The 25,644-nt window shown below is 46.2% G+C and overlaps 1 protein-coding gene across 1 annotated transcript in view; it reads right to left on the bottom strand.

Moving 5' to 3' along the window:
- Positions 1-465: 465 nt before the first annotated feature.
- The window catches only part of CLIC4 (chloride intracellular channel 4), a 94,961-nt gene continuing 69,782 nt past the window's right edge, over positions 466-25,644 (bottom strand). Inside the window, exons 4-6 of the mRNA XM_072609356.1 lie at positions 15,490-15,596; positions 5,328-5,509; positions 466-3,856 (exon numbers count right to left, since the gene is read on the bottom strand). Coding sequence (XP_072465457.1) covers positions 3,692-3,856; positions 5,328-5,509; positions 15,490-15,596 — 454 coding nt within the window. The 3' untranslated portion in view covers positions 466-3,691. The remainder of the gene's footprint in view (positions 3,857-5,327; positions 5,510-15,489; positions 15,597-25,644) is intronic.

Below are 25,644 nucleotides of genomic sequence, written 5' to 3'. Positions count from 1 at the left end.
CCTAGCCCTCAGCACGTTTACCACCTGGGATGTAACAGGTGCACGGTTAGTGCCCTGCCAGGTCCTTTGTCCAGCCCTTCCCACACCAGGGTATCCTGCACCAAAGAGATGGATCCAAAGACAATTACTGAGGCTTGGAAGGGCTCCCAAAACAATTCCCCCCTGGGAAAGCCTTTTCCCGATACTCCAGTGTTACCTTCTTATACCAATGATGCTCATTTATGGGTTTATTCCAACATGTTGATATAACACCCCAAATGTCACTTTCAGGAGCCTCAGCCAGTATCTGGCTGGGCCAGAGGCACAGAAAGGTGCTGTCACACCACTAATTACAAATGGGAGCCTAAGTTTACTGTGGATCTCAATCCCATAGCTGTTCTGATCACAAAACGATGACTCTTGAAAGATTCACATGTTTTGTGGGCTTTTATTCTCTGGCCACAGGGGAGAAGAAAAAACAGAGCCTTTTTTGGTAGTGAAAATATAATTTTTATTTTTTTTTAACAATAGCTGCCAGCAGTATACTGGTATATCTGTAAAAGAAGTTCCAGAGAGAAAGGAAGACAGAGGCCTACTGCAGTACATTTTTCATTGAACTGTTCAAGTAATTCTGCAGAAAATATTCCAATTCTGTCCAATGCTATGGCTTCAGGAACTATGACTATTTCCATGGCAAAAACATAAGCCTAGTGGCAGGAGCCTCATTGGCCGCGGAGGGCCTTACGCAGGTGATGCACAACAAACCTGCCTCTCTTTGAATTAAATGTGATTATAAATACGGGTTCACCAGCACACCTAATCACAGATGATCAAAGCCATCCAAAATGAAATAGAACAAAATAAGCCTCTATTTGTTCTCAATCTTGCTTTGGGGCTAGTTTCCAGATGGGTGTTAGCTGTGAGGAAATCAAAAGGATCCAACAAGTGCATGTAGCTCTGGGAAACCAACAGCAGCAAGGAGAGAAGGCGAGGAGGCCCCAGCACAGAGCCCCGTCTCTGCAGGGCCAGGCCTCAGAGACAAGGCCTAGTCAGGAACACAAAGCCAGCCTCACCCCAAGCCGGGGAGTACAGCACACTGTTGGACAGAGCAGGCCATTCACCCTCCCTCACCCAAGACCAGCACAGTGCGCAGGCTCCCCCTGAGCTGAGCATGGATGCCTCTGGCATCACCGAGAGTGGGGAGAGCCTCCAGGGGCACCTCACGGCTGTACTCCCTCCTGAGGATCTGCAAACATGAGAGGATCCACCAAGAGAGAGTGGCTGGGAGCAGCAGGCACCACCAGGGGCCCAGCCTCCCTACCTCAGCCAATGAAGTCAATTTTCACTCAGGACTGATCCTTCCAATAGACCTGCCATGACAAGGTAGATGCCCTGTTCCCCTCCTCCAGACATGTAGCCATGCACCTCTGATGACAGAGAGGGGCCAGACATACTGCAGAAGGCTCATGCTAGGATCACAGACAACAGCCTTATAATTTTCTGTTTCTCAGATTGAATTTATTTACCAAAGTCTCAACTTCCCTGGACTATATAATGTACTTGTGTAGACAAAGAGCTAAAAGTGATGAAATCTATGCTCTTAATAGAGATATCTGGATGCAACTTAAGTCACATCGGGTCAGTTACATTCTCATGAAGAAGGGAGGGCCAGAGGTGATGAAAATGGCTGAGACGAAGTCATTGAATACAAAGAATGAGGAGGCTCTCTGACCAGCAATGCCCTGTCTTCCACTGTCTCCTTATCCTCCTCCTGCAGACTGGAAGTGACCCTGGGCTCCCTGGGGGACACAAGCCCTTGCCAGTCCTAAACTAGGCTGGGCAGGCTTCTCTATGACCACAGGTGATAGACTGCCTGCATCTGCTGGGATTCAAGGACCCATTTACCAAAGTGTGATCAAAGAATTCACAGCTTCTGGCCACATTAACCCATGAAACTACCTCTCTCCTTTTAGTAGCCTTGGTTTGGCTGGAAATAATCTGGACTGCTCCTCTCCCTCACTCTCTGTGCCCTCCCTCTTTCCTTCACCCCCTATGCCTCATGGGAAGGGAAATGTCACAACTTACAAGGGAGGTGATGGTTTATGGAGATGCCCAGGTGCAGACGCAGCCTCTGACAAAGGGAGCATGGGAAGGACCCACTAGCCCTCGAGAACTGATCTGCAGTTTTTTTTTCTGGAACTACAAGAATCTCCAAGCATAGTTTATGACAGAAAAACACCAACCACAACCACTTGCCAACATTTGATCTGCAGCGGGGCTGATAAAAAGGCAAGACCAAGGCATCTTCCTGAGCCAACTGGACACAAAACAGACCTTTCCTACACTGAGTTAACTTTATGGTATGGAAAGTAGCACAAAGAAAACTGAAAAGGCAGGACACTTTGAAGAGTCCAGCTATTTCCATAAAGCCAATGTTTACGAAACGTTAGCATATAAAAGGGTGAGAGCGTTGCCATTTTAAGCAGTATGTTTGAAAATCCCCACAATAGAGCCTAGGAGAAATAGCACTTCCAAGTTTTATAAAATATAAAAAGCTGTTACCAGATAATTTTCTAACTATAGTCATATTCTCTGGAGCAGCACTCATGCCAGCTTTAAAAATAATTAGATTCATAAACACTGCAAATGTCCCCCTACCCCCAACCCACTTGCTTATCATCCATCAGGAAAACAAAACTGAGCCTTGACTTAGAAAAATGTCGATTCTTTCTGGGGTGGTCTTGGTGGTTTTTAAGGTGGTCTTGTCAGTGTGGAGGCAGTGAGACAATGCACAGGAGAGCCAGGATCATGGTTATACCAGACTGCTACCTACCTGTGGTCAGACACACATTGACAGTGGTTACAATGATGTCTCCCAAGGGTGCCAGGGTTCTCTCCTATCAAGAACTCAACTGGCCTGGACTGGGCTGGAGAGGGGCAGGGCGGGGCGGGAGGTCTGCACTTCCATACCAAATCAAACCAAATGAGTAGACCTCTCGATGACAATGCTTTGGGAAAGCCTGAGTGGCCCCAGCTCTCCCTACAAACATTCTGTTTATCCAGTATTGTCAGAGAGGTTGCAACAAGGGTAAAGAAATTAATAAATGCTTTTAGGGAGGACAAAGAAGGAAAAGCCTTCCTCTACAAAACGAGACTGGGCAGAGCTGGCCTGTGATAGGGCACCCTTTCATGCAGATGCATGGAGCCCAGCTAGGCACAGCTGATGCTGCTGACATAGGAGCCCCCTTTCTGCACACTCTGGCCCAAATCCACAGGGATTCCATAGGGCTCCATAGTCTGGGGATGCCTCGTGAAACTCCCACCACCACTTTCATAAGGTAAATCCAATTCTTTGTAAGTCTATGTCACCAATATTGAACAGCCACAAGAGCGAGTGCCCTGAAAAGATGACAGACACCTACAGACAAATACACTGTTGTTATGGAGTGTCTCCAAACCCAACAGAATTTGGAGGGGGCAGGAAAAAAAATGGGGTTAAAAAAACACACCAAAAAAGACCACTTCAACACTTCGTAGGAGTGTATATTTTTGATAGCTACTGTACCTGGTCTATCCTTTATCCTAATTTTGAGTAACTGCATGTTCATGCAAAATATGACCTCTACATGATAGGAAGAGGAGCGGTATTCTGTTAAGAAGCGTGTTCTGTTAAAGGGGGAGGACAGGAAACCATCTGTCTCCCGAGGCTGCTTTACTTAGTGAGTCTTTTGGCTACGTCGCTATATGCTATCTCCACCTCCTTGTCACTGGGACAGGTGTTGGTGAACTCATCCCGGCTGTATGCGTTAGTCAAGTAGCGCCAGATGCCAGTCATGTCCTTCGGAATAAGGAAATTGCGATACTTTTTAGCCACCACCTAAAACACACAAACACACAAACATTCCCAGTTAGCAGATTTGCTTTTGCCATGCCCTGTACGACAGACCATTAAAGTCCTCCTCCCGTGACACTCTACTGCTGAGGTATGGAGGGCACCCTGGAAGCTCCAAGACCATGCCAGGGCAGCACAAGCTCTGGCTGAGCAGGCTGACAGAGTGGAGGAGCACAAAGGGAGCTGGAGGGGAAAGGCTCCAAATCAGGGAGCTGGCTACCAGAAGGGAAATGGTTTTTCCAACAACAGTAGCTCATGAAGACTGTTTCCTCAAGGGCTGGGATGTGTGGAGCACCCACACATGTTCTTGAAGTACTCCAGTATCAAAAGACAAAGCACTTCCCTATTGCTCCTCCACATCCGAATTCTAATTCTAGGGATCCTCCAGACTTGGCTCTGCTCAGAGAAACGAGGCTCCTTCTGTGGCAGCAATAGCCCCAAAGAGTCACACGCAAGCACAGATGACTGCCCCTGGACATCTCAGGGTGGGGCAAGGAGGAGGAGGAAAAGGAAAGGAAAAGATGAATGTGGATGGTGAGTTGTCACAGTTACTATTTCATAACTTTTCCCATTCAGAATCAAGATTTATTCCTGAAGATCATGGGGGAATCCCACATGAGAAAAACACATTTGCAAAAAGAGCACACTAAAAATGGATCCCAAATACAATCAGCTCATTGTGTTTCTTGGGGGAGCCCAGGGGCCAGACCTGAGAGGGCCCTCCGAACACTACCATCACTTCTAACCCCTTATTTGTCAGTTGAGGAATCCAGGACCCAGGGCAGCCGAGTCCAGGGAATAGGGCCATGGTCCCTCCATGGTTCTTCTCTAACACTCATAAACATAACACAGATTCAGGGCTGCAAGACTCCTTGGGGTAAGACCACCTAATCCAATCCCCTCCTTTTATGGAGGAGGATTGGAAATCCAGAAAGGTAAGGGATCTGATCAAGCAGAGCCAGAATTTGAATCCAGGGCATTTCTCCCCACTCACGGCACAACTGAAACTGTGCTGTGACAGTAAACACACAGAAAACAGGGCTATGATGACCCTTCCTCTGGGCAAGCTCAGCTTCATCAACCAGCAGCAGGGTCTTATCCCCTAGCCCAGGGATAAGTATATGGACTCATCTCTTGGACTCAATGAGGGGAGGGGAGAGGAGGGGAGTGAGGTGGGAGAAGGCAGAGCAGTGTGCACTGGAGGGAAGGGCCACAGCTCTGGGCCAATTATCCACCCTCTTTGACACTGGACTTTCTCATCTATGAAATGATGATAACACCTCCAGGACTTCTATGTGGCCCTCGGGGCATTCCTTTACACCTGTGACAAGGAGAATCATTAGGAGTTTTCCCTGCTACCAAGTCAGAATCTGCTTGTGTGAGGCCTCCACTTGGTGCTCCTAGAGGACAAAATCTAACAGAGGGAGATGAGGATCCAGTCCAGTGTCAGGCTCACCTTGACAATGTGCAGTTTGGGCAGCAAGTTGCAGTCGGCTAACGTCATCTCATTGCCATCCAGGAATTTACGGGTGGAAAACTTAATGTCTTCCATGCTGTTCTCATCAATTTCATCAGGAAGGGGAGAATTCAGATAGTCGTCCAATTTCTGCAGTGTTTTCAAGAGACCCCGTTCCAATGCTGTAAGAAGGAAGGAAACATTTTGTGCTTTTAGGAACACAACAGACAATGGCAATTTCTCTGCAGATAAAACACACTATGGCTTAATGCCATTAGGGCTCTACTGGGAAAGGCGAACACCAACGCATGAAGATAATAAAGCAGAATCAAGTAGGAACACGCAGCGCCCTGTTTACAGGGTGTGGGCATTCTTTTTCCTCACTCCCACATCAAGTTCTTCTGAAATAAATGACTACAAAAGTATTTTTAAATGCATGAAGCTAAACACAAACCAATCAAATAAGCAACGTAAAAACTGGAAAGCAGAATCACAGGACAGAGCGCAAGTGGGCAGCGAGCCAGGAGTCAAACCTGATCTCAGACACTTCCTAGCTGAGTGACCCTGAGTAAGTCACTTCACCCTGCTGGCCTCAGTCTCTTCATCTGTAAAATGAGCTGGAGAAAGACATGGCAAACCACTTCTGTATCTTTGCCAAGAAAACCCCAGATGGGGTCACGAAGAATTGGACACAACTGAAATGAATGAACAAGAGCTAGGAGGGATGTTGCTCTGCCCACAGTTCCAGCTCCTAAATAGTGACCTCTCGAGTCCTTGTCCAGCACTGTTCTGGAGAGGTTTGATTTGGCCGACAACACTCCCCCCAAAGTGTACTGGACCTGGGTCAGGATTCGGATCATCAATCAGGATGGCAACCTCACCTCTAGAAATGCAGAGCATTAAAGCTGAAAAAAGGCCTCAGAGAACAATCATGCAGTCCAACTCGTTTATTTAAAAGATGAGGAAACTGAGGCTTGCCTAAGGGCACCCACGAGTGGGCACAAAAACCCCAGTCTGTGTGACGAGCCTTAGAAGTAAGGAGATGTGGAACACAAAAGGCCCAGGTCTCTGCTCTTCCTTCTTACTTCCCCCACATCCTCTTCCCCCCATTTCCAAAGAGCACAATGACAGATGACAAGACATGGGGACCAGTGGAGGAAGGGAAAGCAGCAGCACCTCTATTTCTGCTGAAGGCAGCAGAGGGCACTAGAGATCACTAAATATAACAGACCAACATTAGGTTAAGAGAATTCAAAATAGAGAATGGGGGAAGCCCAGCTTTGGAACCTGGGCTATCACACTGACAACAGATATGACCTTGGAGCAAGATGCTGAACCTCCTTCAGCCTCAGTTTTCTCCTCTGCAAAACAGATGAAATGATCTCTGCAGTTCACTCCAGTTTTTACATCCTCTGATCCTAAGCTCACAGTTTTTGACCAACTATGGACCCTCCCTTCCCTTAGGAGGAAAACTGCCCCTCAAAACTCTTCAATTAAAAACAATATCCTATAGAGAGAAGTAGCATGGCCTGGTAGATGGAAGGCTGCCCTCCAAACCAGAAAGGCCTGGGTTTCAGTCTGACCTCTGACCTGTCCAGGATATGTAGCCCTCCATCTGATGGTACAGAGAAGATGCCAGCCTGCACCAGTACAAGGAGCTTCCTCCCCTGGGAATACCCTCACCTACAGTAATGAAATGACAGGTTCAGCCCCTAGCTCCATCCCTATAATCATGTGTTAAAACGCTGTCCATCTGACTCCTCTCCTTGACCTCTGCAAGTCAAATTGGGGGGAAGGTGTTTATTCTGTAGATGCTTGGTATTTTGGCAGATGGCTTTGTCACTAATGAGTACCAGAGGAGTTGAGGACAGGGCACAGGGAGACCCTGCTTGGACTGGACACCTTGGAGCTTGTGGAGACAGGCCTGAATGGGGCACATGGAGGCCCTGACCCGAATGCTCTCCCTGCCCTCTCCCTGAGTTCCCCTATAAAAGGGTCTTCCACCTTCCTGGCCCTCCGCTCCCCAAGGGCAGATGCCTAAGGCCGCCCTCCACCCATTATTCTTTAAAGCAAAACAAGATTTGTGCAACACCAATCTCTTGCACAGAGAAAACAGACAGTAGAGGACAATGAGCTCTGGGGGAAGGCTGGGGGACCCAGACCTGAGCCTTCCTAATGGTGAACCGGCATCCAACGCCAGCCCACCCACTGCCGCTTCCCAGGTCTCCTGATCCTGATGAAAATGTCACTGGGAAACACTGAACCAACACCCGCAGTGTGAACAGGTGATGCTCTGAGCATACAGCCACGGCGTGAACAGGCGATGCTCTGAGCGTACAGCCATGGCGTGAACAGGCGATGCTCTGAGCGTACAGCCACGGCGTGAACAGGCGATGCTCTGAGCGTACAGCCACGGCGTGAACAGGCGATGCTCTGAGCGTACAGCCACGGCGTGAACAGGAGATGCTCTGAGCGTACAGCCATGGTGTGAACAGGTGATGCTCTGAGTGTACAGCCACGGTGGCCTCTAGCTCTGCCCCCGTTTCTATCTGAGTGTCACACTTAGCACTAACCCAATGGCCACCTCAGCCTTCAAGCGTCCTCCTGGAGGGCTGGGAGATTAAAGGGAGGTCAATGGAGGCAGCACCAGGGCTTGGCAGTAGCAGGATGCATTATTAACTTACAAAGGGACATTTTCTTAAGTAAGCAGTGGGGTAAGGACTTATGATTTCAAGGGAGTAAGGAAACTCCTTCCACTAACCCAAATCAACAACTCTCCAAAACTGAAAAGTCCCAGGGAACTTCCTGGGGCCTACTGCCACAGGGCCAGGATGTGTCTGAGGCAGGACTGGAACCCTAGGGCTTCCTGCCACCCGGTGCAGCCTTTTTTCCATGACAGCACACTGCTTCACAAACAGGCAATTCTATCATTCAAAACTCGACCAGTGTGAGAAGACAAGAGCCATGTTATGGCATAAGTACAGTCCCTGGCTGGTGGGCGGCCTTTGTAATGACAGTCCAAAGCACAGCTATTGCTACCTAGCATCTCACTCCAAACCACCAAAGGCCAGAGACCTGTGCGGGCACGAGGGGTATAAAAGTCACTCACAACATGGAAAAGGAGGTGGGCGAGTCATGCACAGAGGGAGGAATAGGAGCTGGCTGCAAGGGGGCTTGGGGTCTACGCTATCTCTTGACCCAGAAAACCCTAAACCAAAGACTTCGGCATTCAGGAGATGCCTCTGTCTGGCTGGGCAGACTTCAGGAAGGTCATGACAAAGACTCTGAGGGGGCGAGAGGCCTGGAGAGCTTGGAGCTCTCCGTTCTACAAAACCACACTCCAGCAGCCTACAGTCCATGAGAATCCTCATGCCTCCTGGTTAAAAATAAACATAAGTACTTGGCAAACATGGAAAACAGTTCCCCCCACTCCAGCAGGGTTCTGTTTCATTTTGAAGAATGAAGGGCAAGGATGGACCACCTTTTTAAAGGCCAGGTGGCACAACAATGAGAACCCTGGACAAAGAGTCATGGGCATGGCTGCTTCCACAGCTAGTGTAGTGCCACATCCTGTCAAAAGGAGTTGCCTCAGGCTCAGTGTCACCACCTACAGCAGGCAGGAAATGACCAGAGAGTCTCTCAAAGAGCTGCCTGAGAAGGAGGCGGTGACCAGTCAGCTCCCTAAAGACAGGTGCCCTCTGCCTTGTGCGGCATCCCCAGGGCTTCAGCATTGAGTCTGACTCAGCAGGAGTGATTGGCCATGTGGTGTCATGGGGAAGATGTCAGACCAGGAGTCCGAGGATATGGATTCAAATCTGGGTTCTACCACTTCTATAAATGCAAATGTGACTTGGTCACTTTATCTTCTTTAGGTCACTTTCCTCATCTGTAAAATAAGGGAGCACTAAATGAATTCAAACATCCGTTCCTAAACTGTAACGTGGAGCATCCCTTTGCTTCCAGGCAAAGACACACCTAAACCAGCCCACAGAAGGCAACCATCCTCATCTTTTTTTAACCCTTCAGTAAGATTCCATGATCATCTCTTGTTTCAAAACTCTTTAACACTTATTAAACACCTAGCGTGTGCAAAGCATCATGCTGGGTGGTAGGGCTTACATTCTACCTGTGGGGACACTATATGTGTCTCCAGAGGGCTAAGGAGAAAGCCACGGAAACTGCTCTAGCAGTGCTGTCTGCAGAAGGGGGAGAAGCCTTTCCCTGGGGGACAGGGGCAGGGAAATGCACAAAGGCCAGAGCTGAGCTGAGAGGGAAGGGGAGGTTCAGAAAAGCTGAGCCTAGGAAGGAGAGTATTCAAGAATGGGTCTGGGCAAAGGCCTGGAGGGGGAATGTCAGGGGCATACAAGGGTGCCTAGTTCACTTGGGATGGAAGACAGAAATCATGAAGCAGAATTGTGGGGTACAGGGTCAAAAGGGAGGGGGGCTTGGATGTCTCACCAAGGCCCTGCAGTCCAACTCCTTCATTTTACAGATGAGGAAAAGTGAATCTGAGAGAAGTGAAAAAACTTAGCCAGGACACCCAGCTATCAGAAGCAGGATCTGAACCAGTGAGGAAAGACCTTCACCGGTTTACAGAGTATCACACAAAGGCAAGGCATCTTTATCTGAGTCACAGACAAGGAATTGGGTCGTTTCAGGAAGGTCGTCAGTCCAGTCCACCTTGAGGCTCCACAGGAATGCAGGGCATCCTTCAGACTGTGGTTGGTGAGGGGGAGGATTCTGGGAATTCCTGGATTGCCCAGCTTATGAAAGGGTTTTAATTGTGTTTTAGAGAAGAGAGACCTTCAAACAAAAGTCCACGAGGGAGACTCATTACACTCCAGAGTGAACCTGGAGATTGTTTTCTGAAGTCTCCCTGCAGCGAACAGGTCCCTGCGGCAGGAGGTTACTTAGCAACTGTGCACTCTTAGTGACTAATAGGTAATTGAATATCAAAGGTCTGTAAGTCCTGCACTGTGTGGCCCATTGTGCTGGTGCTTCTCACTGGTGGCGGCAGTCTGAGGCCAGCCAAAGTGGGCATCCACCTCAGGCAGCAGCAAATGAGTCAGGGGAAGGGGGATAGAATGCTGCACAAAGTACAGCCACTTGAGTCACTCCCTCCCCACCTTCTCCCAAAGACACACAAAAAGGCAATTCTTTCTAAAGGGGGAAAAAGGCTTTCTTCTTTAGTATCAGATGAAATCCAACTACCCTCCAAGCCATAAACACCACCTTAAAATTCCAGTAGTGAGAGAAAGTAATTAAAATGTAAAAAAGGGAAAGCTGAACAGCTGAAATTTTGAACAATAATGAACAGAATTACAGAATTTTTAAACTGAAGGGGATCTCAGTGAAGTCTCCTTTTCCAGATAAGGATACTGAAGTCTAGTCAGTGACAGCGTTGGGAATGAAAGCCAAGGGCCCTGCCTTGGAATCTAACAGAAAAGATAAGGACACAGAGGGGGCCGACTGAAGAGGGCAGAAGTTGCAGGGCAAAAGAGCCCTGGGTCTAACGCTAAGTGGTGAAGGGCCTGGCATCCCTGCAGAAGGTGGGGGAGGTGGGTGTGCCCAGGGGCTCTAATTCATGTCTGCTGACTCAGCACACAAACCTTCATGGGAGAGGCCAATGGTAGGCAACAAATGGCTCAAAACCCAAACTGTTATTAGAACAAAGTTAATAGATGGGAGGCCTGCCCACCAGAAGCAATTTCCTTTTCTTCTAATTACAAGAAAACATCTCATGAAATGGATTTCTTAAAACCAAGATAATAAAAGTTGAGCTTCAATCCCCAATGAGAAGTCCTAAACCAAAGGAACACTGCTTAATAATCAAGACAAGAACTGCCCGACTCCCCTGGACCTCTGCCTGCCCATGAAGCGGCCTAAAGGCCAACACTGGCAAGTGGCAGGGCCAAGTTTCCCTTAAAAACCAGCCCCTTGCTCCATGTGGGCGGCCCTGATCTTTTCTGTTGGCGCTCTTCAGTATCCCCGATTCATTTATGGACGGGGATTATGCCAGAAGCTTGTACCCAAGAGGGCCCCTACTTAGCTCATCCTCTGGATGGAGCCAAGTGTTTACAGTTTAAGATGAAAAGACCAGATTTTAGTCTGTCCTGAGCAACAAGAATGCTTCTTCTCATGCTAGGGGCTTTAGAAGAGGAATAGGAGGTAATCATCAAATTGAGATTTAAGAAAATTTTTTCAGGTCCCAGGATTTAGAGCTGGAAGTGACCTTAAAGACCAGCTGGTTGGGGGAGGAGCCAAGATGGCGGAGTAGAAAGATACACATATGCTAGCTCCAAACCCACAGCACATAAATTACCTGTAAAGAAGAACTCCCAACAAATTCTGGAGCAGCAGAAGCCACAGAACAATGGAGTGAAGGAGATTTCTGTTCCAGAGAGCCCTGAAAAACTGACCTGAAGGGTCCATCGAGCACCAGACTGGAACAGAGCCCAGCCCTGCCTTGACTGCGCCTCACGGAGAGGAGCAGATCCGAGCAGGCTTCAGGGACAGAATCTCCAGCAGCTGCACAGGTCCCTCCACCCACAGGTGACAAGGGTCAGTGAGAGAGTCTTTTTGGGTGGCCAAGAGGGGAGTGGGGTGTCCCCGTGGCTCGGGCCCCCTTGGGAGGCAGCAGCGGGGCGGCGGGGGACAGGGGCTCCCCAAGCAGGCAGGAGCCTGGATCCATTGTTGAAGGTCTCTGCATAAACCCCCTGAGGGAACTGAGCCCTCCCCCACCCGAGCACCTGAACTTAATCTCACACTGAATAGCAGCCCTGACCCTGCCCAAAGCCCTGAGGCTGGGAAGCAGCATTTGAATCTCAGACCCCAAGTGCTGGCTGGGCAGATCTGGAGTCGAGGTGGGGGTGGAGAGGACACTCAGAAGTCAAGTCACTGGCTGGGAAAATGCCTAGAAAAGGGAAAAAAAATAAGACTATAGAAGGTTACTTTCTTGGTGAATAGGCATTTCCTCCCTTCCTTTCTGATGAGGAAGAACAATGCTTACCATCAGGGAAAGACACAGAAGTCAAGGCTTCTGTATCCCAGGCCATGGAAGAGCTCAAAAAGGATTTTGAAAATCAAGTTAGAGAGGTGGAGGAAAAACTGGGAAGAGCAATGAGAGACATGCAGTCAAAGCATGAACAGCAGATCAGCACCCTGCTAAAGGAGACCCAAAAAAATGCTGAAGAAAATAACACCTTGAAAAATAGGCTAACTCAATTGGCAAAAGAGGTTCAAAAAGCCAATGAGGAGAAGAATGCTTTCAAAAGCAGAATTAGCCAAATGGAAAAGGAGGTTCAAAAGCTCACTGAAGAAAATAGTTCTTTCAAAATTAGAATGGAACAGATGGAGGCTAATGACTTTATGAGAAACTAAGAAATCACAAAACAAAACCAAAAGAAGGAAAAAATGGAAGATAATGTGAAATATCTCACTGGAAAAACAACTGACCTGGAAAATAGATCCAGGAGAGACAATTTAAAAATTATGGGACTACCTGAAAGCCAGGATCAAAAAAAGAGCCTAGACATCACCTTTCATGAAATTATCAAGGAAAACTACCCTGAGATTCTAGAACCAGAGGGCAAAATAAGTATTCAAGGAATCCACAGATCACCGCCTGAAAGAGATCCAAAAAGAGAAACTCCTAGGAACATTGTGGCCAAATTCCAGAGTTCCCAGGTCAAGGAGAAAATACTGCAAGCAGCTAGAAAGAAACAATTCAAGTATTGTGGAAGTACAATCAGGATAACAGAAGATCTAGCAGCTTCTACATTAAGGGACTGAAGGGCATGGAATAGGATATTCCAGAAGTCAAAGGAACTAGGACTAAATCCAAGAATCACCTACCCAGCAAAACTGAGTATAATACTTCAGGGGAAAAATTGGTTTTTCAATGAAATTGAGGACTTTCAAGCATTCTTGATGAAAAGATCAGAGCTGAAAAGAAAATTTGACTTTCAAACACAAGAATGAAAAGAAACATGAAAAGGTGAACAGGAAAGAGAAATCATAAGGGACTTACTAAAGTTGAACTGTTTACATTCCTACATGGAAAGACAATATTTGTAACTCTCGAAACTTTTCAGTATCTGGGTAGTGGGTGGGATTACACACACACATATGCACACACTCACACATACATAGAGACAGAGTGCAGAGTGAATTGAAGAGGATGGGATCATATCTTAAAACAATGAAATCAAGCAGTGAGAGAGAAATATATTGGGAGAAGAAAGGGAGAAATGGAATGGGGCAAATTATCTCTCTTAAAAGAGGCAAGCATAAGACTTTTTAGTGGAGGGAAAAAGAGGGGAGGTGAGAGAAAAACATGAAGTTTACTCTCATCACATCCCACTAAAGGAAGGAATAAAATGCACACTCATTTTGGTATGAAAACCTATCTTACAATACAGGAAAGTGGGGGAGAAGAGGTTAAGCAGGGTGGAGGGGATGATGGAAGGGAGGGCAATGGGAGGAAGGAGCAATTTGAAGTCAACACTTGGGGAGGGACAGGATCCAAAGAGAGAATAGAAGCAATGGGGGGCAGGATAGGATGGAGGGAAATATAGTTAGTCTTACAGAACACGACTATTATGGAAGTCATTTGCAAAATTACACAGATATGGCCTATATTGAATTGCTTGCCTTCCAAAGGGAATGGGTGGGGAGGGAGGGATGAGGAGAAGTTGGAACTCAAAGTTTTAGGAACAACTATTGAGTATTGTTCTTGCATACAACTAGGAAATAAGAAATACAGGCAATGGTGTATAGAAAGTTACCTGGCCCTACAGGGCAAAAGAGAAGATGGGGACAAGGGAAGGGAGGGATGATAGAAGAGAGGGCAGATTGGTGATAGGGGCAATCAGAATGCTCGGTATTCTGGGGTGGGGGGAGGGGACAAATGGGGAGAAAATTTGGAACCCAAAATTTTGTGAAAATGAATGTTAAAAGTTAAATAAATTAATTAATTAAAAAAAAAAAGACCAGCTGGTCCAACTCCCTCTTTTTACAGAGGAAGAAACTGAGGCTTGAGGAGTTAGAGTGACATCTCTATCTCTGAGGCATCTCCTAGGTCTCCCAACTCCCAAGACAAGGCCTTGCTTCTTCATCACAGACTTCTCTGCACACCTCATTAACCAAACTCCACTGGCATGTTTTTGATCTTTGCTGTAACATTGGTCCTATGGAAGGAGGGCTTTGGAAGAGCCAGGTACCATTAGGCACGAAAAGCCCATTTGTTAAAATTGGTGGGGGGAGAAGACCACAACAGCTGGGCTGGATTAGACAAAGCACTGGGCTGGGAGGAAGAAAGGCCCAGTGCTATCCTCAGAGACTAGCTATGGAACCTTGGGCAAGCCGTCTCCCCTCCCCAGGTCTGTTTCCTCCTCTATAAATGAAGGGTTCCATATGAAGCTACCTGAACTTCCAGTTCTAACTTCTAACTCTCACGTTCTATAATTCACAAACCCTCTTAAGAGACATCACATCGGCATTTAACTCCAAGAAACTGTCATCACAGGAAAAAAAAGATAAAAAAGAAAGTTTTTACCTTTAAATACGGGTGGGAAACTTTGTACCTTGTGTGTGAACTGGGGCAAAGCTTAATTGCACACAGCCCAACGAGGGGAGCAGGCCAAGTGCCAGTCTGACAGATCCCCATTCAGCTGCTGTTGGGTCTGCTGGATTCACTAAGCTGTTAGTTTAGTTCTGGAGCTGAACCCCAGCGCCTACTGCCAAGGCCAGTCACAGCCACATCAATCTGCTGGTTGGCAGGCCACCCTCAAGGCTGGAGATTCTAATGCAGGGGGTGCTGTCAGGTTTTGTGCAGCCCACAGGCCGAGAAGAATTTGTGCCTTTTGAAACACAACCTACTTTATGAACTCTGAGCTAGACGGGAGCTAGAACTTGGAGCAGCTGGTTCCCAGGCCAGTGTTGTTTCCACCAAACCCCAAACTCTTTGCACCAGCTTTACCTTTAGAGCAGCTTCCTACTAAAAGCTCATGGGTGTTTCATGGAAATAACACGGGGGCATATCTATATTGGCAATCATCTTAGAAAGTCGCCTTTTAATAAGCCATAAGGCACTTTAGATTCAAAATATCCTTTTATAATCATCATCACCATCACTGTTGGCATGATAGTCATTTTTTTTTACCTTCATTAGCTTCTGGCCTTGAATTCTTAATAAATGCAGAAAATTTGGCAAAGATGTCCATTCCAGCAGTGTTTGACTCTGGGTGCTTTGGTGAAAGCTTTAAGTATCTGCAAAGGAAAAAAAAAAGTATTTTAGTTTACACAATTTCCAAAGAATCTCGGGCACTGTATTTCAGGTAACAAATAATTTCATTCACAAATACGCTGTGTCCTTTCACATTGCTGGTCACTTTGTCACCCAATCTATTCCTCAAAGTGCTGTTCAAATGTCACCTTCATCTGGAAGCTTTCCCTAATTCCCCTCCTCATTTGAAAGTGTCCTCATCTGATTTTTAAAAATTCTGAACTTACGAGCTCTATGAATGTAATGGAATACTATTGTGCTATAAGAAAGGATGAACAGGAAGACTTCAGAGAGGCCTGGAAGGACCTATGTGAACTGATGCTGAGTGAAAGGAGCAGAACCAGGAGAGCACTGTACACAGCAACAACCACAGTGTGCGAGGAATCTTTCTGCTAGGCTGAGCCCTTCACAGCAATGCAAGGACCTAAAAAATTCCCAATGGACTCCTGAGGCAAAATGCCTTCCACACCCAGAGAAAGAACTATGGAACTGGATCGCAGAATGAAGCAGCCCATTTTCTCTTGTTTTGTTTTCATGGTTTCTTCTGTGCAACAGGATTAAGGTGAAAATGTATTTAATAAGAATGTAAGTGTAGGACCTGTATGTAGGATTGCACGCCATCTCAGGAAGGGAGGGAGGGGGGAAATCTAAGATATAAAGAAATGATTTTAGAAACTGAAAACAAATTAATTAATTAAAAAAAATTCTGAACTTAACAACCAAAAAAGAACCACACACAGGAAAACACAACAGAGATTAAATACTAAAGTGTGAATTTCCATTTCATATTGCTTACTTTTTTTAAAAAAGCATATAATTAATTCCACATATCACTTTCAAAACTGCCCTCCTTGCTGTAGCTGATAGAGCACTAGACCTGGAGTCAGGAAGCCCTAAATTCAAATCTGACCTCAAACAGGCCTTAAGTAGTTAAATGGAACTAAGGTGCTAGTCACTGCAGGCTATCAGCAGAGGAACTTGCATCATTAGTAATAAAGACATCCCAACCCCTCAGGGGTACCCCTAGAACCCAGAGGTTCTTAGAGCTTTGCTCTAAGGGTATAGTGAGCTCAAGCCTACTCACTACACTAAAAATAAGAGGAAAACTTCCTAACAATTAGAATTGATTATCAAGGAGGGAGGGAGGGAGTGCCTTCTGAGCCATAAAGCTCCATTTAAATGTGAATCATGACCCCTGGGGCAAGAAGGATCTTTATTACTCTAGGTAAATTGGGAGAGGAAAAGTGATCTAAGAGTTGTAAGGAACCAATCCCAGAATTTTTTTTTTTTAAATAATGCAACGAAGGCCCTGGGGGGAAGGACCTTGGGTAAGGTCACACAAAGGCTTCCCGCGCCCCCGCCCCCCCCCCCCCCCAGTCAAGACCACCTCCCAATAAACACTAAGTGTGCAAAGGCAAAGAAGTAGGAAAGAAGTATTCCCTTGGGGAGGGATTGGGAACATGCAGCATTTAAGCAGCACACTCTAGGCATAGTGCTAAGCCCTTAATAAATAGTATCTCATTTGATCTTCTCAATAACCCAGGGAGGTAGGTACTATTATTATCCCCATTTAATAGCTGAGGAAACTGAGGCAGGAAGCAGTTAAGTGACTTGCCTAAGGTCTCACATGCATGCATAAGGTCTTTATGACATGCAACCAGTCATAAAGCCCGAGTTCAAGCCTTTCCTGTACTGTTGACTGTGAGACCTTGGAGAAGTCACTGAGGCTTCTCACTTATAAAATGAATACTTCCACAGCCTCCTCTATTACCAGGTGATGAGAATTACTGCTCAGACTTACATGGTGCCTTAAGGGTTACCACAGTGCTCTCAATCTTACCAGCATCATTTTACCAAAGAGGCAAGGTGAGGCTCACGTAAGGACCGAGAGGCCTTTTCCCTTTACATGTCTGGTAAGGGTTATAGGTGAATTGGAACTCAGGGCTCCTTCTACTATGCCATGCTTCCTTCTTAATGGGTGATGTGGGTCTCAGGCTCAGAAGACAGGTTAGGGATAGAAATCAACATTTGGGCCTCACTGACTGAGAGGCAGTGAATGGGAAGCAAGGCGGGTCAGCAATGTGTGAGAGGGCTCTGTGCCCCCACGGAGAGGGCTGGGACAACTCTCAGAACACCAAGCCACCATAACCAGGTGCTTTCCTGCATTTCTGCCCCACACATTCCTCATGGTCAGACTACAAGGAGGAGCCCTCCCTGGGCACTGAAATGGACGTGCCCACCCCGGCCCAGGCTGAGGGATGACCTGGCAGGCAGGACTAGCCTGAGTCTCTCTCCCCATCTTCTGTCCTCACAGTGGGGCTGGGGATGCGGTGCCTCTAGGAGTCTCTTAGGAGACATCTAAGTCATCTAAGATGAGCCAGCTCCAGGACCAGCACAAACAGTGGAGACACCTCGGTGCTTGTGTGGAGGCAGCCCTGAGACTTCCCCAAAGACCTGGAGCACAACGGGCTGTTTCTTTCTAATGACATTACCCAAGAGATTCTCCTCTGGGCCCCTTTAAATTCAGAATGAAAGCCAGGAGTTTCTTTAGGAGCATGTAGCTCAGACCTTACTTAGGTGGGCTTTTTGTTTGGCTATCAGGTGTATTAGAAAGGCAGGAGATGCACAGGACACCCAGACGTGAGCAGCCCCAGCTCAGTCTGGTCACTTAGCGGCCCTGGAGGTCTCCAGTTCCCATGCCTTTGTATGGAGTATTTCCTTGTCTGCACTCCCCTCTCTCAGCTCATCCACCAGCTGAAAGTAAGCCCCTTGAGGGCAGGGAAGGCTTATGGTCTTTACAGCCCCGGCACATAGCAAGAGTACCTGCAGGCACACAGCAGGTGCTTAATAAATGATTACTGACTTTAATTCAGCCCTTCCCCCACACACAGAACGGCTATAAGAACACAGCCAACACAGTACTCCCAGCCCCACGGTAATTCGGTGAGGGAAGCACAAGGTAAAACACAAACCCAGCACAAGAGAAAAACGAATTCTTGCTCACAGGACTTGGCCCTAGGGTCTATCAGTGTACTCAGGAAGATTCTGGTTTCTGACATTAGTCTCCTGCCTCCCAGACTTGGGGGGGAGGGGGACCCTCCTCATGGGCTGTTGTAGAGGCGATTCCTGCTCAGGTTTGGGTCAGACTAAATAACACTAAACAAAATCTTAAGTGCCTTCCAACTCAGAGATTCTATAATTCTATAAAATGACAAATCAATAAACCCTCTCATTTTTCTTTACTTTAAATTCCCTAGAGTTTCAGTCTTATCTAGAGAAGAAACCTTTGTTCGCAGATCATGAAGCCAATAAGGAACTGATCAATGAGTAAATTCAACAGGCAAATGTCACTTCCTTTTATGCCAGTCTACAGATGAAGCCCTTACTCTCCTGACTTACTGCTAGGAAAGGGGGGGGGGGGGGGGGAGGGAAAGAGGAAGCTAATCCGATTCCCTTACACCATGAGGTTGTTCACCCCTTTCCAAGTAAATAGCTGGCTTTCAGTTGAAATATTTGGATCAATGACTGGACAATGTAGTTAGTGACTCATTCCAAATAGGGATTGGCATCTATGGTGCCAAGGACACAGGTGTCTCCATATGTCTGCAAGATTCCACATCCCTTCTCCTCCCTGTCCCACCAAAAGTCTGCTATGTTTAATTTTCTAAAATTGGTAAGACTTCATTAATTCAGAATAACTGAGAGGAAGAGTCAGTTGGATGATATTACAGGATACTTAATTCAAACATTTATGAAGCACTTCCTATGTGCAATACAGTGTGCTACTCAGTACTGGAAGAGATGGAAGGATAAATTATGTATGATCACTGCCCTTCACTAACTCTGAACCAAATTGTTTTAGTACAAAATGGGACTGGATAAGTGCACTGAACAGAGTTACAGAAGGGAAATTAATAGATCTGAGTACATGTTTTGGCAATTGATTTCTGGAGGTGGCCTTTGAACTGGGCAGCAAGGGACAGGGAGGGATTTTAAAGCATCAGTATGCCCAGGTGCCTAAAGCAGAGGGTACTTCCAAGAACACACCTGTGGCTCTAAGCAGAGTGTCTAGGACATTCTCTGAATGACGAGATAAATGTTTCAGGAACACAGATCTATAGCTCAAAGAGACCTCAGAGCCCAAGCAATGAATCCAACCTGCTCATTTTACAGATCAGGAAACTGAGGCCCAGGGTGGCTTTATGGCTTGCATATTGCCACTTGGCAATATGCAAGAGAGGCAGAATTTGAACCCAGGTTCTCTAACTCTAGAGTTGGGCTTTGTTTTTTGTTTGTTTGTTTTTTTTACTGTACAATTCCCCTCGCCTCTATCAATCATTCCCTAAGAAGCTACTCAGTCTCTGAATAAACTGGGGATGGGGTGGAAGAGAATAAGCTAAGGGATAAGTTGACCCTGGTTTCTTAAAAACAATGCCCACAGAGCCAAGCACAAAGTCCAGCAGACATCAAGTTCAGCACAGGAATGACACCTGGTGAGGAATTCTGCCTGTAAAATGAGGACCAGCGGACAAGTTTATTATGAACTCATGAGGACCATGTGCTCATAAGGCATGGGAGGTTACTATCTGCATTTCTACAAGGAATACCCACACCAAGGAAATCATGATTCCTTGTAGTACTGAAATATTCATTCATAGAACTTTAGAACCAGAAGGAACATTAGGGATAAACTAAATTATATCCCTTGCTTTTTTTCAGTCTCTTTTAAAAATATTTTCATTTTTTAAAAATTAACGAAACATTTTTTCTTCCTCCTATCTCCCTCCTCCTCTCCCTCTAAAAAGAGAAAACAAATTTCTTATAATAAACATTCATAATTAAGCAAAACATTTTTCATATTGGCTATTGCCAAAAAAAAAAAATCTGTGTTAATCAACACCCTACCAACCTCAATGTCATGAATCTTCTGAAATCCTGGTTGGTCAGAGTTGGATTAGAATAGTCTTTTAAAGTTTTTCGTCTTTACAATGTTGTAGGTATTGTATAAATTGATCTCCTAGTTCTGCTCCCTTCACTCTGCATCAGTTCATATAAATCTTCCACAGTTTCTCTAAAATCATCCCCTTTGTCATTTTTACAGCACAATCATTTTCCATCAAACCCCTCATCTTGGAGAGCAGGAAACTGAGGCCCTGACAACAGAGGTGACTAATTCAAGGAAACACACCATTCTTCTAAGGACTGACTCAAAGACTTCACCGAACTGCCAATGGCCCAAGAGGCAGCTGGCAGCGCAGTGGATAGAGGACCAGGTCTGGAGTCAGGAATACCCAAGTTCAAATATTATCTCAGATACTAGCTGGGTGACCCTGGACAAGTCATTTCATCTCTGTCTGCCTCAGTTTCCTCCAGAACGGGGGAGAGAGCATGATACAATAAAGGTTAAGAACTTCTGCCCTAACACAATTTTTTAACCATTCTGATCTGCTCTTTTTGGATGACCATAGTCTAAATATGTGGATGCCACGTAATAAGATGCTGAACTAACAACCAGTGGACTATGGGAAGTCATGTGGATGTTTGTTGTAAATACCACTTTTAGAAGCATGGGGCATTTTTGGAGGTGGGGGAGACTCAGGGTAAAGAACAGGATAGAAATAGATCTAAACTCCAGACCCCCCACACACACCCTGAACAGTGGGAGACAGTGTAAATGGGAAATGGGCTGGTTGAAATGGGAAATTAAGGGGCTGAAAGTCTACTTGGATTGGAGGGTCAAGACAGGAACAGGAACAAACACAACAAAAGAACACAGGCTCTGGAGCCAGAGGGTCTTCACTTGAACCCTAGCTCTGTCACTGATCTGTATGACCTTGGGCAAGTTACTTAACTAACTCAGGTCTCAGTTTCCTCTTCTGTAAAATGGGAATGTTGGACCAGATAGCCAGCTTTAAGTCCATAATTCGTATTCTGAGTTTCTATGTGCCAAAACAGGCACTAGAACCCAAGAATGTTGGCACCCCATAACCAATGGAATCCCTACATCATCACAAACCATTAACATTAAGTTAGCAAGGCCTCCTTCACCCTCTTTGTCTGCTAAAGGCCTACAACTGTGAATGAGCATTCCTGGTTACCAGGAGGAGCACAGAACAACCGAACCATTACTGCCAATACAAGTGTCCTGCGGCTGACAGTAATTTTCAGAGTTATCCACTCTACTCATTCATATTCTCTTTGGAAAGAGCAAACGCTGACTGCTCTTGGAGCCAAAGGACAGCATCTAGAGGACCAGTTCTGCCCTTCATTAGCCAGACGTCCTCAAACAACCTGCTTTCCCTCCCTTAGCTTCCTCATCTGTAAAATGAGGAGACTGAACCAAGTGGCCTCTAGTGTCTCTTAGTAACCACTGCCCTCTGTGAAGCTGCTGGAGATCTGCTCCTTTCCCAGCTTCTCACCAAAGCGAAGTCCTGGGATGCTGCCTTAAAGACGAGTATTGGACATTAATTAACATTAACGCACTCAGCTCAATCACTGGAAGCCACTCATGTGTGCCTCCCCCCATCCCTAAAAATGAGAAAGCTACAGGGAAGGAGGGTAAGGAGAAAGAGCAGTGGTTAACGCCAGAACAGAGCAGTCCAGAGAAGGTGCTCTGCGTACATTCTTCAGGACAAAGATTCTACACTATCGGGTCAGCTTTCCATACAAACAGCTGCAGACTAGCCAGAAGCAAAGCATTCTCCATTCTACCACGCGTGTTCAATTCAGCACACAAATGTCATCTGGAAAGTTTGGTCCCTATCCTGCAATTTCCTCTATTTCTGGAATTCCGCTGTCGGTTATTAAGCACCTACTACATGGGACTGGGTTTCTGCCTATGATCAGGCTGCAACAATGACCAGTGAAGACTGCACAGAGGGAGCAGGGGAAGGGGAAGGAACACTGGGCTTGCGGGGAGAGGACCCAGTTCTGCTGTGAAGAGGTTGGTTGGTCACCCTGGCTAAGTGAATGCCCTGTCTGGAGCCTCAGCTCCTCATCTATAAAGATGAGGTCCCTTCCAGGTCAGAAGGAGGGCTGGTCATCTTGGGAGAGAGACAGCACGTGCTCCCCCAGTGTCCACAATAGGTCTCTATCCAAGCACCACTTAACGGTTATTGTTTGGGCCCTGATGATAGATTAATGAAGGTAAATAGTAATTGTTTCTCTTTTGGCCAACAACCCTGAGGGTCTTCCTCTCCCAATTTGATTTTTTTTTTTTATTAAAGGGACCATCTTTTGAAAGGCTCACTTCTTGAAATAGCCCTAATCGCTGAATGTATTTTTGCCTCAGTCAAAGTGAGAACTCAAAAAGACCCTAGCTTAAAGCCAAGGTCTCCTACCGCATCGGGGCCATCTCCCGTCCTCTTGATCTATACTTGGCCACTATCAGATGGCTCAGGAAGAGAAAGTGAGGCTGGTGACTTTGCACAGCCCTCCCTCACTTAAAACCAATTCACTTGCAAGTCATGGCATCATCTTCCTGAGGTCATGATCCTCTTTGAGAACAAAGGACAAACCACACAACACAAGGTTGAGCAGGCTAGACAAGGCTCCCAGAATGCTGGGGGAAGAGGACACAGACAAGGGTCACTCAGACTGAGAAGGTGTGGATAGAATGATGTCTGCACTGCTACAGGGAGCCCCCAAATCAGTGAGATCACAGGTTTATTAGGAGCCCTGAAGCCCTGTGAGGTAGGCCCTGAGGTCCCAACACAGAGGAGAAGCTGACACTGTCCTGGGGAATAAGAAATATACACAACTTACCAGGAGTCAGGGGAGAGGATGGGAGAGGAGGATATGCAGGAACAGTTCAAGTAAGCTGTATAAGAAACCAAAGGAGAAATAAGGCCCTTCCAGCTGGGGCTGGGTGGGAGAAAGAGGATGAGGGCAAGGGAGAATGGCTAGTCCAGGAGCCAGATCTTGAATAAGAATCAGCAATGCAAATGAATGCTATTTATATGCTGGTTTAAGATCTACAAATCACACTTTTTTTCTTAGGAGAACCTAGGGGGGCAGCCTAATGCAAGAATTATCATCTCCACTTTAACCTGCCTTGTCTAGGGTCAAACAGCTAGTGATTTTCAGAGACAAGCACAGTCATCAAAATGCACATGGCCATAATGCCTCCCTTGAAGAAAGAAGGTGGCTTCTAGGTCCAGGGAAGCCTTCATGAAGGAAACTGCTCCTCAGCTGGCCCTTGACTGAAGGGATGGAGACTGGCAGGAGCAGGAAAGAGGGAGAGATGGAGACTGGCAGGAGCAGGAAAGGGGGAGATTTATTACAAGCAAGATGGAATTAGGAGGTGGGACAGAGAACAGAAAAGAATCTAGTTTGGCTGAACTAGAGAATGGGTGGAGGAGAACAACACAGCAGGCCCCTAAAGGCCTAAGGTTTTATCTGGAAGCCAGCAGGAGACACTGAAGTTTTCTGAGTAAAAGAGTGTGACTGAGGCAGAACAGTAGTGAGGATCCTAGCTCAGGGCAACGGTGGGGAAGGATGGGAGAAGGGATAGCCTCCAACTGGCCTTCCAGCTTGAAGTCTAGTACAGTTGGCTTCACCAGTAGGTTCCGCATTTTGATTGCACAAAAAGATCTCAGCACCCACTCCCAATATATGTGTATTTATAAATTTCATATACATCAGTTCAATTGATCTTACTACTGTAACTAGCCAAGCAAGTGAATACCTTTCAGATGTTACTGAAAGATACACAACGTAACAATTAAATAATAAGCCCTACAATCTGTGCCCAGAATGGTTTCTTATCAGGACGACAGTTTCACCTTGTGTAGGTATTTACCACCTATGCTGCAAAAACAAGCCAAAGTGAATTATCTCTATTCTGGATTCTGCAGAAAGTGGCCAGTAAAAATTCATTCCTCTTTATTTAAGTGGCTTTGTTTAATGGATGATACATTTCACTGTGTAGGACAGAGAGAACAGGAATTTCAGGTCCTCCTGTCACCTGGAAAACCTCACTGATCTAGGGCAAAGATGTTACCACTCCTGCCCCAAAGGTCAAATATTTTTCCTTCAAGAGTCTTCTCTGGAGCTGGTTTCAGGGGCAGGACAAGATCTACCTACTTTCTCCACAAGACCCTGGAACAGAAAAGCCCATTATGTGTTCTGATCCAGAGAACACCTCTGAATTGGAGGTAGGTATAAAGTGAATAGTTTGACTTGAAGCTAACGATAAACATGGGGACCAGATTCCAGGTAGCACCAAGATCAGTCTAGAAACTGATCAATGCACTAAAAACCTTTGTCCACAGCCTTTGACCCAGCAATGTCACTAAGAGGCCTACGCCTCCCTAGTCTCCCAGGAGATCAAAGAGGACAAAGACACATGTAAAAAAAATAAGGCAGCTCTTGGTAATGGCAAAGATCTGGCAACTAAGGAGGCTTCCTTCAATTGGGAGAATGGCTAAGCAAATGATGGTTTATGAATGTCATGGAATATTACTGTACTGTATGGAATAATGAGAAGGAAAGTTTCAGAAAAACCAAGGAAGATTTTTGAGCTGAGTCAGAGTGAAATGAGCAGAACCAGGGAGAATGATTTATACAATAACAATAAAGACAAAACATTTTGAAATGCTCAGGAACTCTGATCACCACAATCACCAACCACGATTCCAGAGGGACAATGATGAAGCATGTTAGCCACCTCTGGACAGACCGGGGATGGACTCAAGATACAGAACGAGACATGTCTCTGGACGTGGCCAGGGCAGGAAGGCAGGAATCTGTTTGTTTTTTTTTTCTTAAAGTATCTATAGCTATTAAAAGGGCTCTGTTTCTCTTTTACTACTGGGCTGTAAAATGGGGGGAGGGGATAATTGTTGTTTGTTAGTTAAAAAACAGTAAAAATACAAGTGTTTTGGGGTTTTTTTTTAAAGCCTATGCTAATGACTACACGTTGAGAAGGGGCCCTCTAAACTTGTTTTCTTGAGTTGAAGCCTCCATACCCCCGCTTCCCAGTACCATGATTTGTTACTTTCAACCCTAACATGTATAACCTATATAAAATTG

Source organism: Notamacropus eugenii, chromosome 5 (assembly GCF_028372415.1).
Source record: "Notamacropus eugenii isolate mMacEug1 chromosome 5, mMacEug1.pri_v2, whole genome shotgun sequence".
Taxonomy (NCBI): domain Eukaryota; kingdom Metazoa; phylum Chordata; class Mammalia; order Diprotodontia; family Macropodidae; genus Notamacropus; species Notamacropus eugenii.
This window is presented reverse-complemented; position numbering and strand designations above follow the sequence as displayed.